The sequence below is a fragment of the Ambystoma mexicanum genome, chromosome 1q (genome assembly GCF_040938575.1).
Source record: "Ambystoma mexicanum isolate Mex_15411 chromosome 1q, UKY_AmexF1_1, whole genome shotgun sequence".
Taxonomy (NCBI): Eukaryota; Metazoa; Chordata; class Amphibia; order Caudata; family Ambystomatidae; genus Ambystoma; species Ambystoma mexicanum.
In genome coordinates this window covers 469,009,539-469,028,364 of record NC_090922.1, presented here as the reverse complement: position 1 = coordinate 469,028,364, position 18,826 = coordinate 469,009,539, and the positions used below count along the sequence as shown (strand labels likewise).

General features: G+C 49.6%; 1 protein-coding gene across 2 annotated transcripts in view; it reads right to left on the bottom strand.

Annotated features, from left to right (window-relative positions):
* The window catches only part of LOC138528818 (protein BTG3-like), a 79,718-nt gene that overhangs the window by 13,271 nt on the left and 47,621 nt on the right, over positions 1-18,826 (bottom strand). For both annotated transcript variants that reach the window (XM_069640713.1, XM_069640716.1), the window contains one exon: positions 11,094-11,288. In XM_069640713.1, coding sequence (XP_069496814.1) covers positions 11,094-11,266 — 173 coding nt within the window. In that variant the 5' untranslated portion in view covers positions 11,267-11,288. The remainder of the gene's footprint in view (positions 1-11,093; positions 11,289-18,826) is intronic.

Genomic DNA, 18,826 nt, shown 5'->3' with positions numbered 1-18,826 from the left:
TTAGAGAGCAATATATATATATACATACATGTATGAAGACCCATCTTCGGGGTGGGGTTAGGGGCAACACAAACGCACAATGCCCATACAATCCTTGGCTTCTGCAATAACGCAACAGAAAAGGCCGAAATCTCAATCATAATGATACTATATGGAGAGGCTGGGGGTGGGGGGAAGCGGTATTTGCCATGCAAGATTAACACCCCGATTCATAAACGGATATGGTGGAAGCCATCGAACCGGGGTGAGGGTTGGTCACTGATGTTCAGAGGGGGAAATAGGCAAGGCCCTGGGTCAAAGTTGTGGGAGCTCAAGGAATCACGGATTTCTCTGGTCATATCTCACACTGCAGATACAGCTCGTTGGGGCACATACACAAATTGAGAGAAGGGATGTCCTGACTGCACACCGTGCCTACACTACACAGGATTATAATGCCATCACTTCGGGGATAGCAGGTCCGCAAACTCCCTGCCTGTTAAAACCCACGTCTCTCATGAACAAGGCCTCTGCTCCTCTGAAATGGGCCAATTGATGGCTTTACGGACACAACAGCAGAATTTTGCAACCAATGCCCAGAGCCCTGACTCTCCCCTTATAAGAGAGGGCAACAGGAAGCGACCACACTGCTCAGGGGATGTCCAGCCCCTGGAGGGGGCGCTAGAGGGACAGCCTGCATAGTGGGCCACCCTTCTGGCCATTCCCACCTTGCCTCCTCCCAGGGGGAGGGGGCGTCCCTGGGCCCGGTCACATCCAGCTGGGCACCAGGGAGCGGCTACAAGGAGAGGGGGCTGGCGAGCCAAGTCTTTCCTCAGCCCGCCCGCCTGATATCTCACTCACGCCATATCTCAACTGGAGTCGCCAGACATTTTCAGGAATCAATGTAGTTTTCAACAGTTTTTTCGTGGGACGAATCTGACGAGCAGGCCGAGATGTTCAAACTTTTCCAAGAGAAAATGTGCAAGAGGGGGAAAGACTGGGCAAAAAAGATGTTGGATGACGAACAGGGATTGCCCTCTCATCAGCAGATTGTGCAGGCACAGGTGTGTGCGCCCCCACTTTTGGACACCATAGCGGCCAGCGAGATACCGACCGACGCAACGCCATCCAAAACAAAAAGTCGCGGGTGTCCAACGGGTAAAGTTGCATCTTTATTGCCAGAAGGTGTTGTGTTGTCTCAGGGGGAGGGAGATCCTGGGGCACCACCACCAAAGAAACAGGCAGCGTGAAAAACAACGGGTAATACGGGGGCAGTCCTGCCACACCATCCCGCAGGGGCGGTGGTCGATTCCGTAGGTCCCCCGGGGAAGAGCAGCAACAGGCATTGGTTACAGCTACTGATTTGGGTATTACAAATAACAATGGGATGTCTCCCACCTTTGGACAGCTAGGCAACAGTTTGGTTAAGTTCACTCCCGGCAGTAGTTTCAGGCACGAGTGAAAAATTGAATGAGACACTGGGCGAAATGTTGAAATTATTGCGTGGAACAGTGCAGACGCCAATTGAAGGTTCAGCCAGCGCAACCATTAGAGGAGTGGGGGAAGGCCCCCCAGAGCATGCTGCAATTGCAGGGGTCTCAACTTTTCCAAGTTCTTTAGCTCTGCAGAACCAGACAGTTTTTGGGGACATATGGGTGCAGTTCCTATCTGACAAGGGAGGGGCCACCCCAGCAGTGGTAGTTATAGCTCAGCAGCCCGCTCGGCAGCCTGTGGTGTTAGCCGAGATGACCGGTATTGCCAGCATCGGAGGGGACGGTGTAGGATATGTTGGCCCCCTTCTAATAACTATTGCACTCTTATTATCTGGCAGATCCACCATGGCTTGGCATATCCCTAGACAGGTGAAGGAAAGGATCTGGGAGAGGGAGTATTTCGATCATTTTCACTATTATCAGCGGAGACAGCAGGCCCCGACATAACCATTAGCAAGGAGGATGGCAAAGAGAGGGAGAGGAGAAACAGGCCGGAGGCGAACATATATAATTGGAACAGGGCATTCTCTTTGTTGACAGCGGTCTGGATGGAAAAAGATCCAGGACAGGGTCCGGCCTTTTGGAAATACAGGGATGTAAATGAACATAGGAAGTAGGGACATAGGAAGGTTGAGTGTTATTCATGGGAGGTAAGGACAGGATCAGTAAACAAAATCTGAAGTAGCCAAAGGTTCAAGGAAACCATGGTATGGCAAGTCTGAGCACAATCAGAAAATCGACTGGCAGCCCCTTCAGCCAGCCCCCTCAACACAGAGGGGTAGTGAGCAAGCACACAGAAGTTTTAGGGCTGGACGGGCCTGTAGATCTTTTAACAAGTGGTCATGCACTTGGGGGCCCAGGTGCAGATTCCAACACCAATGCTCCAAATGTGGTGGAAGCCACCCGATTACAAGCCGTTTCAAGACGAAAGGTGGAGCTAGGGGCAGAGGGCAGCACAGAGGTTCCCAATAGTGGGGAATTTGTGATATTATTTTGCACTTAATACCCAGAGGTTTCTAAGCACGGACCCGGGGATCGAACCTGTGTTGCTCTGTGTTGTCTTGTTTCCAAGGTGAGCATGTTGCCACTGAGCTATCCTCCCAGGTGAAAAGCCCTTCTCCCCAGTAGACCGGAGAGTTTTGCTGACATTTTTGTGGGATTACCCAAAGGTGAAGGAGGATTTGTTGTGGGAACGCTTTAGCGAGGGGTTCAAGATCCCTTATGGTGGACCACTGATGGGTCGGGTGGCCAGGAACCTCCCTTCAGCACTGCAGCAGCCGCATGTGGCAAGATAAAAAATAGAGAAATAAGTGGAGCTCGGCAGGGTGGCTGGCCCCTTCTCCCACCCCGCGCTCCCTCACTGCATAGTTTCCCCCTTGGGCATTGTACCCAAGAAGGAAAAGGGCAAGTTTAGATGGATTCACAACCTTTTGTACCTAAAAGGTGACCCGGTCAATGATTGGCTGGAACAGGACCTCCACTCTGTGCATTATGCCCAATTTGACCAGGCTATGCTAATGGTGACCTCCATGGGGAAACGGGCCCTCTTGGCCAAGGTGGACAAAGAATCAGCACTCGCCTTTTACCTGTACACCCAGACAGTTTATCTTTTGGGGTTTCAATGGGATGGCGGTTTACACATTGCCAAATGCATGCTAATGGGTTGCTCTGGCTCTTGTGCACTATTTGAGGCATTTACCACATTCTTGGAATGGGCAGCGTGCAGAATGGAGCAGCAGGGTGACATCATCCATTATCTCTATGACTATGTTCATGGGCCGGGAGGGTTCGATGGACTGTGGTTATGCTCAGTCTTCCTTTAAAAACGTGATGGACAGGATGGGGATTCCAATGGCACCAGAAAAAACGCAAGGACCTACTGAGGTATTAAACTTTTTAGGGATTGAGATAGATACAGTAAAGGGTACTTGCAGGTTGCCACGGGAGAAGGTGTCTGAGTTGATTACAGAAATAGAGAATACTTTGTCAAAAGATAGCACCACGTTGGAGGGCAGCAATTGTTGGGAAAATTGAATTTTGGGGCTATGGTGATTCCTGCAGGCCGGGTGTTCGCTCGCAGATTGGCAAGGATGACGGCGGGGGGGGTTCACAGGGGCATCACCACACAGTTTAATGGGGTGCTATTGTGGAGAAGCCCATGGCAAACCTGTGGTAAGTTACAGATGTTCTCAGATGCTTCGTGTAATGAAGGATTTGGGGTAATATTGGGTCAGAAGTGGTGTGCACAAAAATGGCTGACCCAGTGACACAAGAAGGGGAGAACAAAGAATATCGTGGCACTCAAGCTCTTCCCCGCTGTCGTAGCACTCACATTGTGTCCCAGGGAATTGGAAAAGAAGAGGGTGCACTTTTGGTGTGATAACAAGGCAGTGGCTCAGGCCATAAACCTGCAGTCTGCATCTTGCCCGGAGGTTCTGAGCTTTTTAAGGAGATTGGTAGAGGTTGCTTTACACAGGAATATCGAGTTCAGGGCTTGACATGTACAGGGTGTGGTGAATGTTGCAGCCGACGTGCTTTCTCGTTTTCAGTGGTGCTGGTTTCAGGAGGCCCATCCAACAGCAAGGAAGGGGACACTCAGGAGTGGTGGCAGCTGATGTCATGGACAAGGTGCTCTGGAACTTGGGGGAGCGATCACTCACACCAGGCATTAGGTCCAGGTACCGGCAGGGCTACGGTATATTTTTGAGTGTGTCAGAAGCATTGCAAAAATCTTCCCTAGAGGAGCAGGTGCATGCATTTGTGACATGGACACATGGTGAGGGTAAGAGCAGGAGCTGGGTGAAGGGGCACCTTGCAGCCATAGCGTTTTATTACAAATTAAGGGGAAGGAAGGACCCCACTAAAGACACTTTAGTACGCATGGCTGTGGAGAGATGGGACCCAAGCAGGCTGGTCGGAAACCCATCAATTTTGAATTGTTGCAAAAGCTGTTACGCGCCTTGCCTGGGGTATGCTTTGATGATTTTGAGGTGGATTTGTTCTGGGCTGAATTTGCACCGCATTGTTTGGGGCTTTTCTGGTCAGTGAATTCGTAGCAGCAGCTAAGGATGACCTCTGCATCAAGGCTCTAGCCTTGAAGGATGTGCAGTGGTTCAAGGGCTGACAGGGAGGTGTTGAACATCAAGTTGGGACAGTGCAAGACTGACCAAGGGGGCAAAGGGAAGTGGGTTGTGCTGTACAAAAATCACTCATCTACAGTTGTCCAGTCGTGCCGTTCTTGGCGAGGAGGCCCCAGTAACCGGGCCCCCTCCTTATGCATTCTAGCGGCATTCCACTGACCAACTACCAATTTTAAAAGAATGGTCAACCACACTGGGGCAAGTGGGAGTTTATGGCAAAGGATGGTCCTCCCACAGTTTCCATATAGGTGCTGCCACGACTGCCTTCCTGCAGGGCATGCCAGTAACAGCAATTAAAAAAAAAAATAGGCAGATGGCAGTGAAACCGCTTTTCGCTTTATGTTAGGCTACAGGGCGAGCCGAAGTCCAGTGCAGGCACTGATTCTAGGGTGATCAGCATGTTAAAAAGGACTCATTTGTTTTGATTATGACTAATTATGCCTTTTTGAAACGTTTTTCAACTATGCAATTTGTATGAACAGATGATGCGATATGGATTACGGGGCAGTCATTTTTTACCCCGGCTGAGAACGCGCCATGGCGATGGATGCCGCCAGTGGAGTAACTTTGCTGAAAATGTTGGGGGGAGGGGGGTGGGGAGGACATGACATCTGAAGAAAAGGTGCCCCAGCCAAATGAATGGGGATAAAATGGTGTGCCATGAAAGTTGGGGGGGACAAAAACCCCCACCCCCCCCCCAAAATTACACCCATGGATGCCGACTCCAGATTTAGGATTATAAAAGAACACTGTGTGGTTTGGCTCAGGGGCACCGGGTATGAGGTGGCACTCTTTGTTGCCAGCAGTGCACAGGCAGTTGCAGTGGAGGCTGGCACCCAGAGTTTTAGTGGTACATTTAGAAGGAAACGACCTTGCCATCATGGGGAGGGTCCGACTATGGGCCCAGATACAAGTGGGCCTGCGCACATTGGCACAAAATTGCCTGGCACGGACAATCTGGTGGTGCCCAGACTACAGTGGAGGGGCACTGCGTCTCACGTAGGGATGGAAAAGATCAGGAGGAGTAACAAAGGGATCGAAAAATGTGCAAAGGCGGGATTTGCAACTGGGATTTGTTAGACACGCTTGCTTGATTCGCTCCCGGTTCCCACTTTGTGGCTGACGTGGTACATTTATCTGACAACAGGAATTAGCTCTTCCTCACAGCTATGCTGGGGACATTGATGAAGGCTGGCTGCAGCTAGACCATTTGGTAAGTAGGAGTCTTGTGTGGGGACATTGGGGGCAGCACCCCCAACAGCATGGCAGAGTTTCAGGGCAGTCCTAGCCGGGGAGGAGAATGACGCTGCCATTTCCCGATGGCCACACTCGAGCCAAATTCGGACGACGGGGACAGTCGAGACTCCTCGTCAACGAGATTCAGTGGTCCCAAAGAATCACTGCTTGACAGTTCTAATCAGAAGCGTATGTCTGCTACTTTGTGAACCCAGAAGTGACAAGTGTCCCCAGAAAAATTTAAGACAATGACATTGCCCGGCCTATGCGACACCTTAGAAGTCTAAGGAAATTAAATGTGAAATTCTTAGGGCTGGGACTGCCCACCGTATTGTTGTATGCTGCAATAAACATGATCTTGTGTTTCCAAATATAAACAGTTGTCTGTATTTTTATTAACATGTATAGCTAGTGCATGATGTCTTTTGCCCCCTCAACCCCAGAAAAGTGGGTGGCAAATGGAGATGGCACTGCTATGCTCATTAAACGCGTGTGGGCTATTTTTGCAACACGTCTGGTAATTTCCATTACACCACATCACACGCAAGACTTATAGTCATTGTATTAATGCCGAGACACCACACGGCCTTGCTGGAGCTGATAAGCTCTCACTGGGACCAGACAAACCCATGACACCTGCTAAATTTGCTACACATTCTGTGTATTAAATAATCTTAGTGCTCCCTCTAGTGGCAAGACAATTAACATCTAAGTAATGAGTGCAGGGAACTCCTACGTAACCATAAATGACCCCTGGCCACCTACCCACTGGTAGTCATTATTGCTGAGACTGAGCTACAGCCCCAATCACATACTGATTAACTATCAAAAGGGACAGGGTACCACTGCGTCTGCTACGTTCCCGACCCCCCTCCCCCCCACTACATGAAGTGTATGCACTGAGCTTACTCTGGTGATGAGTGAAAGTACTGCAACTCGAATTCCCGCTGTAGAGTCTACAGAAGCACAGGGGTGGTCTGCATACAGAATGCACTGCACATCTCAGCTTCAGCCCCCACCCTCCCCAAGGTTCGTGGGGAGCACTTTCCAGGGCAAGCATGATGTTAGACACTTGCCTGCACTGGGCATCCGATTAAGTTAAATCTTCTCCAAAACAACATCCCCCAATTATAACACATACTGCCTTTCTGGGCTCCTTTTGTTGTGGGTGTCCTACTCCTTCACGTTCTGTCCTGTTGCCCTCCTTTCTGTGCTTCCTTTTCCTGCTGCCCTCCTTTCTGGGCTTCCTTTTCCTGCTGCCCTCCTTTCTGGGCTTCCTTTTCCTGCTGCCCTCCTTTCTGGGCTTCCTTTTTCTGAGCTTCCATCAACTGTGGCTCTCTAGACCCTTCCTGCTACTCGTGCGGTGGACTGCCATCCCTGTGGGCGGATTGTCTTCCTCTCATTTCTTGCTGTTGGGCGGAGTGCCCTGCTTCCCCCAACATTGGGCGGACCCCCCCTCCCTTTTCCTCCCACCTTTGCTTGCCCCTCCCTCTTGGGCAATCTTCTCTTGTGGCCGTCTCAGTTGCTGTTGCCTCGGGGTCATCAAGATCTTCCCCGGTCACCTGCTCTTTGCGGTACTGCTATCCTGTCGTTCTCCGGTCCTGCTGTCAATCCGGTCGCCTCCTTGCTTCTTCTCCCCCTCAGTGGCCCTCCGGCGTTATGCTCCTGGTTCGCAGCAGGCCATTTATGTCCTGCTCCTTATGCTGTTCTTGTCTGCTGCCTGATGGGAGCGGCATGAGCCTCATGTAGCAATGCTCCCTGCATCAGCAGCTTGCAGTGCTTGGTCTGTCATCTTGGGGAAGTGTTTTGGTGATGGTTTTCTGAGCCATTTGTGCCAATGAGTGCGACAGTCTGGGTGGTAGGATGGGCTGGCGCTGATCACCTCTTCCAAAGTTCTTGCACTGGGGGTCCTTCAGTGCTAGTGGCAGCGTGTGGGGATGCTATACCCGATATGTAGTCCTTCATAGTATGCAGTGGGCCCTTGGTGATGTGACTGCAGCCCGGGCAGTGGCTGTGATGTGCTGCGTGATGCCTCTGCCCCCCCCCCCCCCCCATGTCCCACGGTCATTTGTGTGGTGCTCCATGTGTTTTGCAGGCTGTTGGGGTGGTTTGCTTTAATTTGCTTGTCCTTGTAGGTTAGCAGGAATTAGTTATGCTTGCCCCAATACGTTAGCAGGTTACATTCATATTTTCCACTACATCATGTGTGTTGGTGGCGGCTGTGGCGTATGATTAGTGGGCTTGGGTGGGGTATGCTTCACTTCCTTCCTTCGTCTGTTGGTAAGGCAGTAGGTGGCGCTTCCTTATGCTTTCCTGGGCCCTCTTTCCTTTGTGTTGATGAGGCTGTGATTTAGTGTTGTGGCTTTCCTGGGATCGTGGTATGCATCAGCGCCACGTGCAACTGGTGTTCTATTTTCCTCAGTGGCCCTTCCCTATGTTTCCTGATGAGGCTGGTGGGAGCGTGGTGGCACTTGTGGGCTGATGGTGTCTGGGCTTCGGCTCCTCTTACTGCAATCAAGTGTGATGTCTCTGCTTCGCTCACTGCCTGGTGTCGTCTCGCTGTCGCAGCTTGGCTGGTCGCGCTCGCTGCCCCTCCTCCTCCGTGGTGTCGCTGCCACTTGGCTCTGCTCACCCGACACGCTTCCATTGCAGGGCATGCTGCTGGGCTCTTCTCATTCACTCCGTGCTTTGCACAGCTTGGGTCTTCTTTGCTGTGTCTTATACTTCTAAGCAATCTAAAGGGCTGGCTTTGCTATGCTTGTTCTCATGTCAAGCACTGTACTCTGCTACAAATGAAACCTTACTTCGTGTATGAGCAGCATCCAATTCTGGTCATAGAAATAACGGTGTCACGCTGTGAGCGATACTGTGCCTGCTCTGTGATGTGGCATTTCCTTTACTCTCATGGAAACACGCCATACGGTGTCCGTGCCGCCTGCTCCGTAGACTTCATTTATCTGAGCATGGTGTGTAGAGAGTTGTGTCTTAAGCACTAAGCAGGTGTGTTTTATAGGTGTGGTCTCCAGTGTAAACAGTATATTGGTTGGTGGTGACAGAGCGTGAGTGAATTTTGTGTTGGGGGCCCAGACTCAAATGTCACGGTAGCGTCCAAATAAGGTGAGTAATTCCCACTGGCGCCTCACTGCTGGGCACTGCTGACCGTCCTCACCGCCTGGTGTAGCTTCCTCTGCTGGGCACCATCGACTTCCTGTTCGTGCACCCTCCATGCTGCTGGGCCTCGTATGCACGCCGTGCTGCGTCCTCAACAGCTCTGCAGGGCTTCCATTGCCCACCTTCACTTCTCGCGACGTGAGGGCTCGTCGGGCCTCTGCTGGGCTCATCATTGCCTCCTGTGCCCGCTGGGTGCTGTTGCGCACTGTACTGTGGTGCGGGCTTTGGGCTCTTCGTTCACTGGTCCACAGGATACCACTCTGCTGGGCTCTCTGTCGCTGGGTGCACCGCACCCTCGACTCTGCTGCACAACGTGGGCGCTCGTTTCCCTTTGTCGCCAGTTGTTTCCTTGTGCTACATCCCGCCTCCCTAGGGCCCGTGGCCAGGGCCCACTATCCCTGACACAGACACACTGAGACGTAGGATTCTGCAACGTTCTTTAATGCCCTCTACATCGTTCTGGTCCCGGGCTCCAGTAGCCCCTCGTCTTCCACCCATGTCCCTCGTGTCAAGTCCTTCCTCCTCGCCTTAAGGTGGCGGGCCCACTCACTTCACCCTGCAACAATCCGCAAGTTTATTATTTCAACCAATTGCATCAGGCCATTAAACCAGAAAGTTAGTCACTTTAAGATGAAGCGCAATAGCAGAGTAACAAAGAGGCAGCTACCGCTGGCGAGCAAGCTCACCAGCAAAACATGCAGACAACCCAGACCCAAATATATAAATAAACGTAAACGCCTCCCCAGCCCCAAGATTCTAAAATGTGCCATCCGATTTAAACTTTGATATAATTTGTATCATCTTACTTTGATTTCGAGAGCCTTAGAGCTCGATGGATTTAAAAGTAACGTGTACACCTCCATAATGTTGATCTAAGCTCGGGGACTGGCTCCTATGTGTAGATTTCCTATTTTTGTTGAGAGTATTTGTACTCCCTGGGTGGGGGTGGGGGTATGCCTATTTTTACAGAGTAAAATTGGCCGGTACACTCCTTGTCTGCAGGGCCGTGGTCCAAACACTGTATTCGTGAAAAAATGACCCTGCTGCTCCCTCTAGTGGCTCTACTATCAAATCACTCTTTGTTAGATATGCGAACGTGTAGCGATGGAGGTCCCCACATGTACAGTAAACAAGTTTCTAATTACGGAGCCCGCCCTCCACTACAGTAAAAAATGCTTTGCTAGTCAAGAAAATCACTTATTGAAGAGTTATAGGCACTGCTCGGACTGTACCAAAGGGCTATGGAGCAATGCCCGATGGGTCAGTGCTAAAAAGCAGAGTGGGACAGTTTTTAAGTAACAACCCATTAGTTTCAAAGAATTATATTGACAACATCTCCCTAAAGTCATACATCGTTTCCAAAAAAAGGACTCTAAAAATGCTCTCCCAGCTGCTGCTCCGCTTTACAAGAAAAAACAGGAATTGCGGGCTGTGGGTGTGGGCTGGCCCGGCCCTGCCCTGCTGGAGGCAGAGGGGTAATTTTGAAATGATGTTCTTGCTTTTAGGGTCTTCCAACTAGTAGGGAACATCTCATTGGTCACACGCTGGTCTCGCTCACAAAAATCTCCTCCCAACACTTGGCCAAGCATATGGAAGAGTTTGGTGTTTTTGGAGCCACACTGCCTTTTCGTCCGAGATCGTTACACAGTGGGCTTTGCAGGAGATGCTATCCAGTAATGGCCTTCTATGGCAGGCCCCAGCACTCGCTTTACTCCATTACTCCCTCTTTCTCTCACAGCAGAGTAGTGCAGGAGGTGCTGATGGTAAACCCCTGCCCCTTCCGGAGTACAGCCAGTGCTCAGACTGCGGTATAGACGTCAATGCTGCCACTCCTGGCAGTGCCATACAATTCTTGGCATCTTGAGGCCACTGCGGTCAGAAACTCAACCAGGGTTGCAGGCACTCCAGAGTGGAGGCGTGCGGCTGATGCAAATAAGGACCACACTTCGATGGTCGCCAGAAGGCAGGAAACAGACAAGTGCAGAGCTCCCAACAGCAAACATTGCAGGGTTAGACCAGTGGGTTGCAAGCAGAAGCCTGAAGAAGGTCAGAGATGCCAGCCCATTTAGGTTACCTGTAAGCCTGTCCCTTGATTGGGTTCTCGGGGTACCAGTGGTCAGCGTATTTCTCACACAGGATGGCAGTAAGCTTCTCCTCAAACTTCTCCATTTTCTCCTGGTCCAGTTTGTTGTGGCGATTGATCAGTTTCGAGATGTAGTCCACGCCCAGGGCGATTTGCTCCTTCATGTCTGCGGCGCCCTGGTCTTAACTGCAGAGAGAAAGAGGGGTTACTTAAGGAACCTTGAAGCAGAAAGCAAAAAAAGAGTAAACACGGCAGATCACGCCACGCTACCAATAACCAATGCAACCTCCACTTAAGAGGCCTTGATCAGAGTAAAAAAAACACTTCAACGCCATGTAAAACAAAGTGTGCCTCACATTTGAGACAACCGCTCCACCCACCATTTGTTGGAAACTATACCAGGCAGTGAAGCCAATGACACCTGAAAGGATGTTTCCTCCTGATCCAACTATGCGTCCCATTCCTTACCAATGAGGTGGACTCCAACACTACGACAGGCCAGGCACCTCCTCCTAAGGGGAGTAAACCTCCACAATGCTCAGGGTTTGCCCTCCCCTCCTTGTATGGTGCCTGGAGCAATGTAAAGGTGCAGAAGAGCACTCGGGCCCTTGCCGCACATCACCACAGGTTAAGTTGAGGACATTCCTGGGAGCAGGCAGCACGGGCATTCTGATGCAACTAGGATGGTGACTTGGAGCAGTATAAAGGCAGATCAACATAGCAGACGGGCAACCACCAGAACTTTTTGGAGCCCGGTTGTGGGCTAAGCAGGAAAACGCCCTGCCTTCAGCTGAATATAGGGATGAAGAGATTTCCGGGGGACCATCTAGAGCAGGGTTGTCCAACTCCAGGCCTTGAGGGCCGGAAACATGCCAGATTTTGAAGCTACCCCTCATTAATATTCATGATACATTTGATACAATGATTGTAAATGTAGGTTTTTTTTCTCTCATGAATATTAACGAGGAGTATCCTGAAAACCTCTCAGGATTCCAGCCCTCGAGGCCTGGAGTTGGACAAACCTGATCTGGAGGATTAAAGGGGGCCTGAATAATGTCATGTGAAAACATTGAGGTAATCATCAGGGAAAACTCACACACCAAAGGACTTGTACAAATATTTCAAAGGCTTCATAATGAGCCCTCTAATTGGCTCCTTCAGGCAGGCATCCATCCCTCTTGCTCCAATGAGGATAGGACTCATTTTACAAAGCATACAAAATAACAGACTTTACTCATCACTGAATGGCCTTTCTAGACCTGAGGGACAATCGCTGCGGTCACAAAGTTGCAATAATGGATTGGACTACAGCAGGGGCAGAGGGGGGAAATCCATCTCCATTGTGGAATATCTAGCTATTCCATTACCCCCTTTTCCATCAGTCTTTTCTTTTTATATGCCTCTCTTTTCACCGTCTTTTGCTTCCCCGGTTTTTTCTTTTCATAGTTCTACTCGTACTTGTTTATTTTTGTCCAACTTATCTTCAGTGCCTTCCTCTCCCTTTCTTTCTCTTTAATTATTTTCTCCATTCTTCCAATTCATCAATTTTTCTGACCACCTTTAAAGGGGTCTTTTTAACCTTGTGCGCTCCACCCTTTTCCTTTTTTCTTCATTATTCGATCCTTCCTTCTTTGTCCTTCCACCATCATTCCTTTCCTACATTTCATGGTTCTTTCATTCCCTCTGCGTTGGTCGTTCATCTATTCTTTCCAGCGTATCCTCTTTATTTCCATATATTCTTGTTTCTAACCTTCTTACCCATATTTCCTCCATTCTGTCATTGTATTATTCCTTCATCCCAATGTCCTTTCCTCACACTTTTTTTTATTTCCTGCTATCTTTTTCTATTCTTCATCCCATCTATTATTCATCTGTCCCCCTCTATCCTTTCTAAATGTCATCAGCCTTTCCTTCGTCTTTCTCCAAGTCTGCATCCTCTAGATTATTTTCATGTCTCCTTTTCCTTCACTCCTTTTTTTTACCTCGCCCCTTCCTCCTTTCCCTTGGTTAAGGCTTTCGTTACTTTTTTCAACTGATAAATAAAAGCTCCATCCCATTCAAATCTAGTTATTTTGCGTTGTCATGTGTTTAATTGTCTAGTTGATGATGCATTGAAGAGCACCAGTCGTTTTTGTGAATAGAAATAGCCAGCATTACTTTGTGTTACAAAAAGCTATGATCGGAGCAATGCCAAAATCAGCCCTACCTACGGTTGAAAAGTCTTTGTACTCCTTCAACCTCGAATAAAATAGCCTCTGGAAATACTACCAATGAGAGGGGCCTGTTAAAGAGCGAAACTGTACACACTTCAATAAAAAATTCAATAAAAATCCTTGCCAATTTGCTATTGCACCCGGTGTATTGGGTACTCCTCCCGCTCCTCCTTTCCTATGCTTAAGCATCAGAGAGCAGTGATTGAAGTGGGCGGGAGCAGTCACTCGACTTTTTTAAAATTAAGTTTCACCATTCCTATCATTTTATTTTAAAAAAAAAAAGAAAAAAAGAAAAATAAAAAGTTCCAGAATGGTTTTGTTTTAAAATAAAAAGTGTCAGATCTAGTTGAAACTTGCGCTTCAGTGAACTGCAATGAACGTGCCCTTAAAAAGCAGATGCGTTTGGGGGTTTGGATTAAGCCTGGGAGGGGTTTGTGGGGAGCGCGGGCAGACCAGCAGAGCACTACTTCTTTTCGTACACTTCGACCACTGTCCAGTGTTTTGCGGCGTGCCTCAGTAGAGGCAACAGGGATGTGGCTTCTTGCAGGAGTCAGGGCACATTTTGGAGCTAGTTACAATTTCCACAAGTGTATTGGTGGTCTTCAAGCTGCCACTGGTTATCACTTCAATGTTTTAAAACAAAATGTTTAATGACAGTCATTTAATGCCATGGCTCCAGAGGCGTGTCCAGACCTTTTTGACTGGGGAGGCCCAAGTGGGGCATTGACTTATGCAGGGGTGGCATGTACGAGCACGCACACACACAGATCATAGTTTAGGATAACGAGTGGCACCTGGGGTTGCCAATCAGATTCCGGTGGTAGCACGTGCCACCCCAGGCCACTCCCTGCAAACGCCACCGCATGGTTCACAGAGCCGTCACCTTGAAGTGACCAATAAGAATCAAGGGCCAGAAGTACAAGTGGGACAGTGGCGGTTTATATCGCCTGTGTCCCAGTTAAAAAATACATGAGAGTTCATTCATGAACTCCTTGTGTGTTGCGTCTCCAACCACGCTGTTCTCAAAAAGAGATAGGGGGATGGGGCTGTTTTTTGCTCACTTCAAAGCAAACACCTTTTGTGAATTCCGGATTAATTTTGAAGCGTGCAGAAATAACGTCTTCACTCCCATGTTTTCAGCAATTGCACACAGGAAGGGAAAAGTGCGCTCGAGCTGATACATCTATGATTCAAGCATTTCCGGTTCATTTTGTGGATTAGGCAAAAGAGATATAGACCCCTTTGATGTCAACATACTGAGAACGGGGTCCAATGCTTTTGGGTCAGCTGAGGGGCAACACGCTGCCCTTGGGAACAGAACGATGCCTGCAACACAGGTTTAATCCTCAAGCAAGCACGGGGCAGGGGCTTCTGGGAAGTGTCAGCGAGGCTTGCAGGCAGCCAGGGAAGCGAATCTCCATGCGAGACGCGGCAGCGTGGGGGCTAATTAGTCACGCACAGCGTCATCCTCACATACGCGGAACCAGCAGCAGTAGCGTCGCCTCGCAGAGCACCACTTCCCCCGCGAGGTTTCGATATAAGACGCGACCCGCCCCGGCCATGCCGCGAAAGAGGAAATAAAGGCGCCCTTCCTCTCAGGGCTTCACAGCACCGGCGTTCCCAACATCAGTGCAGCCATATCTTGCCACTCTCCAGGCACCTTCCTTCACGCCTCAAAGTGTCAGTCATTGCCGGTAACACGCACTCGCTCGCTTTTGCGCGCTGTGTTCGCCTTTTTCACACGCTCCCGATTCGGCACCCTGTGCATGCCTCCACTTTCTTTCGCACCCATACAGCCCCCATGCCCTTCACCCTTTCGTCTGCCCAATCACCAAACACCATTACAACAGGACGGCATCTTCCTGCCAGCCTGTTGGGAATATTTGTGGGGTGGTGCTCTTCTGCGATCACACGTCCAAATCCCAGCAGAGCAGACCGAGCTTTCATCCAGCTCAGAGGTCGATACGTGCATTATCATAGAGGCGGGTAGTAGCACCTGTTCACACAGACTACACCGCCAAAGCTCCCAGGAAGACACACGGGGCCTCATTCATAGTATGGCAGTAATTCTGTGATGTGGGTCAAATGGTTGCTGAACTGGTTTACTGTTGCCACTCAGTCCAGCGCATTAACCCCAAGAGCAACGGTGGTGGGAAGGTGGTGGTGACCCCCATTTTTGGATGCCATAGACCACGAATGGGATTTTTTTGTGGACTAACCACAAGTGATACATCCACTGCACTAAATTCACTGATTTTTGGAGGCAAAATGGAGAGCTCACTTACAGGTGTACACCGGAGGTGCCCCCGCCACTTAATCTACAATCTTTGAATTTGGTGAGGTGTTAAAATTGCCAGAAATTCTCTTACCACTAAGTTAGCTGGAGCAATTACCTGCAAAAATGTAGAGCACACCCACATTCCCGATGAGGCCCATCGTGTGGTTATTTACAGGCCTATGACGAGACCATGGCCAACTTCTTCTCGGGCCCTGTAGAGAGTGCATCTCGGGTCAGCCAATGCTTCAAAAATGACCTCCTTTCTGGTTAGCCATGTCTCGAAGGTGGTGGAAGTGGAACTTCCACAAATGGTGGGGCTGGACACAGCTGGAACATTTGAAATCTACCTACCCATCGACTTCTGTTTGCAGACATTTTAAAAGCGAGTCCTGATGTTGTTCGACCAGTGGAGCAAAGGGTCAGACTCCAAGGGCTTAGCACAGTGTCAGAGGCCTCCCCTGCAGGCCTGACTCGGTATCCCATCTCCCGCTCTTACTGCATGCTCCTTAACCCACATGGATAGCTGCAGCTCGGACTGGTACATTTGTAATTGTGTAAGGCATCTATTTCCTCTCCATTTTATCAGCCAGATGTTTGGGCTCTGCTGTTGCTTCATCAGCTGAAAGTTCCCAGAAAAGAGTTCCTCTTCCCGCTCACATTCAACTACACGTCACCCGCCTTGCCTTGGGCTGCCAGAGACTCTTGCCGAGAGCCTGCAGGCGCGAGTACGTGCCCAGCGCGACCTATTGCTTACTTGGAAATTACCACCAGTGTCTAGGCCCTCCATTTGTTATAGAGAGCCCACAAGGGCCACGTACTGTCGTCATGGCGAGATGTTTGGGAGGCCCTTTTTGGGGTTTGGGATCTTGCGACTATTACCATGTCATCATACTAACTTTGAAAAAACATTAAAGTAAATGTTGCATTTAGAAGCATCTTTGGCCAAGTGAACTCTACAAAACTGAACACTAAAGGCCTGGAGACGCTTCAGTGCTCGGTTCCTTAAATGACACAGGTCTGCTATAGTAGAGAAAACACTTCCGGTCCTCTGAGGAAGTTGCCTCTAATGTTTTTTTTTTTTTCTCAGTGTGCAACTGTGTAATGTCGGGTGCCTCTACAACTCGGGAAAGAGGGAAGTATGACGGACCATGGCAAGCACATTTCCAGAAATATGAGAGAATTGGCCCAGCTGCTGCTTTTTGAAGACATTTTCTAACTAAGTTGTCTAGAAAGCTATAGATTTTGATGCACTGATGAAGAGGAACTCATGCAATAATCCAACACTTTTAAATGTTGGCCAGAAAGAGGGTTAGTCCACTGCAGGAAACATGGTTGCCTCCATCAGAGCCCTTCCAGTTTGCATCAGAAGAAGCAGCTTTGCAAGGGGAGGGCTGGGATGGAGTCAGCACTGCAAACAGCAGAACAAGCATCCCAAACAACAGTACAAGAAGTGCCAGTGATCTTCCCCGGTTTCAAAATAACTCCTGGTGCTGAGCACATGACAAGCCCTGGCACAGATTAACCACTGCCAGCCACTTCAGACTGTCTAAGGGCCCAATGTGGGGGCCTCCACTGGCTCTTGTGCTGAGGGCACTGAGCTCAACAGAATTTCCCCCAAAGTTCTGGTGTGAGCAAACTGCCCGTTTCGAGAAGCCATTTCCCAAAATGTAGGGTACACAGAATGCCATGATGAAAACACTTGGTCCCCCAGGCCCCAACATCCCCCCGCCCCCCCCCCCAGGAAGCACGAGAAAGTTGATTTCCCTGAAAAGATCGAGAAACGTACATTTTGACAAAGAAGAGAAACTGAAATCTCGTGAATGTTTCGTAATTTTTGCTGCAAATACAGAATTCCCCTGCAACAAGTGCAAGGTGTATCCATCTCACTGGTCCTGCCCTCTTCCCATTTCCAGAAAGGAGATGTCCATGTGGAGCATCATGCCGTACAGCGTTGAGGATGCAGAGTGACACGACGTAGCAATTCAATAAAAAGCCACCGCCCTTCCGTGGGCTGTCAGTTCCAAACCCCCGATTGGTGTGCGTGTCCTTGCTTTATGGAGATAGCCCTCACCCCCCCCCTCTCCCTTTGCACGCCTCAACAGTCCCCACTTTTGGACGAGGCCCAGTGGCAGCGGAAGTGCTAGGATGTGCCCATGCACCATTTGCTACTTGGGTGCATGCAGGAGGATGACATCCTGCACATGAGCCGCATTGCATTGTTGTATGTGTGGTTCAGTTTGCGTGAAATCAGTGAACAAAACCATAACATTTCAGGAGCTGCTGGGTGCTAGTACTACTGGTGACAGGCCACATCGTTGGTGTGCAGAGAGACCCACCCAGTGCCAGATTACCCGTTAGGCCAAATAGGCATCGGCCTATGGGTCACACTCCTTTTGGGGGGCCCCAGGGTCTGCCAGGGCTTAATTTGAATTTTGTGTCCCGGGGCTGGACACACCGGTCCGGCATCCTGCGCCACGATAGCATTTTAATTTAGACTGTCTCCCTCTGCGTCCGCGTGTGGGCCCTCCTGTCGCATCAAACTTAGATCATTTTCAGCAGCTTTTATTTTTTACTTGCGTGCCAGCCAGGGCCCAGGCGCAGACTCAGTGAGTCTAAGACACACCATGGCTGATGCGCACCGGCAGACAGGTAGTCATCACAGGGCCAAGCAGCATCAGCCTTTGCCACTGCCAACCTGGCAGCGCCAGGTTAAGCCACGGCCATCCTACAATAAAAATCCTATACATGGGCCAGTGCTGGAGGGGCCGGGGTGAAAGAAAGTGCCTTGTGTGGCTTGCCTGGGTGGGTTTACTGCAGTGCCGGTACTCAAGACAGAAGACCCGCATCTGTTAAGTGGCCGGGCCAGGCCCAAGCCAGGCCCAAGCCACATTTCTGCAAAGCGATCACTGAATATGCCTGGCCCGGGTCAGTTAGGTGGTGGGTGGGATTGCAGAATGGTGGTATAATGCATGCCTTTGTTCGTAGTGCTGTGAACGGGTGTCTTCATGACATGGGTATTTTAAATAATGCAAATTGTCAACGGACCCTCCGAGATTTTGTTTTATTCACCATTTTCAAGATTTTATGCTGCAGTGAGCAAACATTTTCTAATATGGAGAATATTTGCAAATCAATGATATGCACATTTAGTGTATGTCGATAATTATTGCTATTATAAATGTGCAAATTGCATACGTAAAAAAAAAAAAAAAAATAAATAAACACTGCTTTAT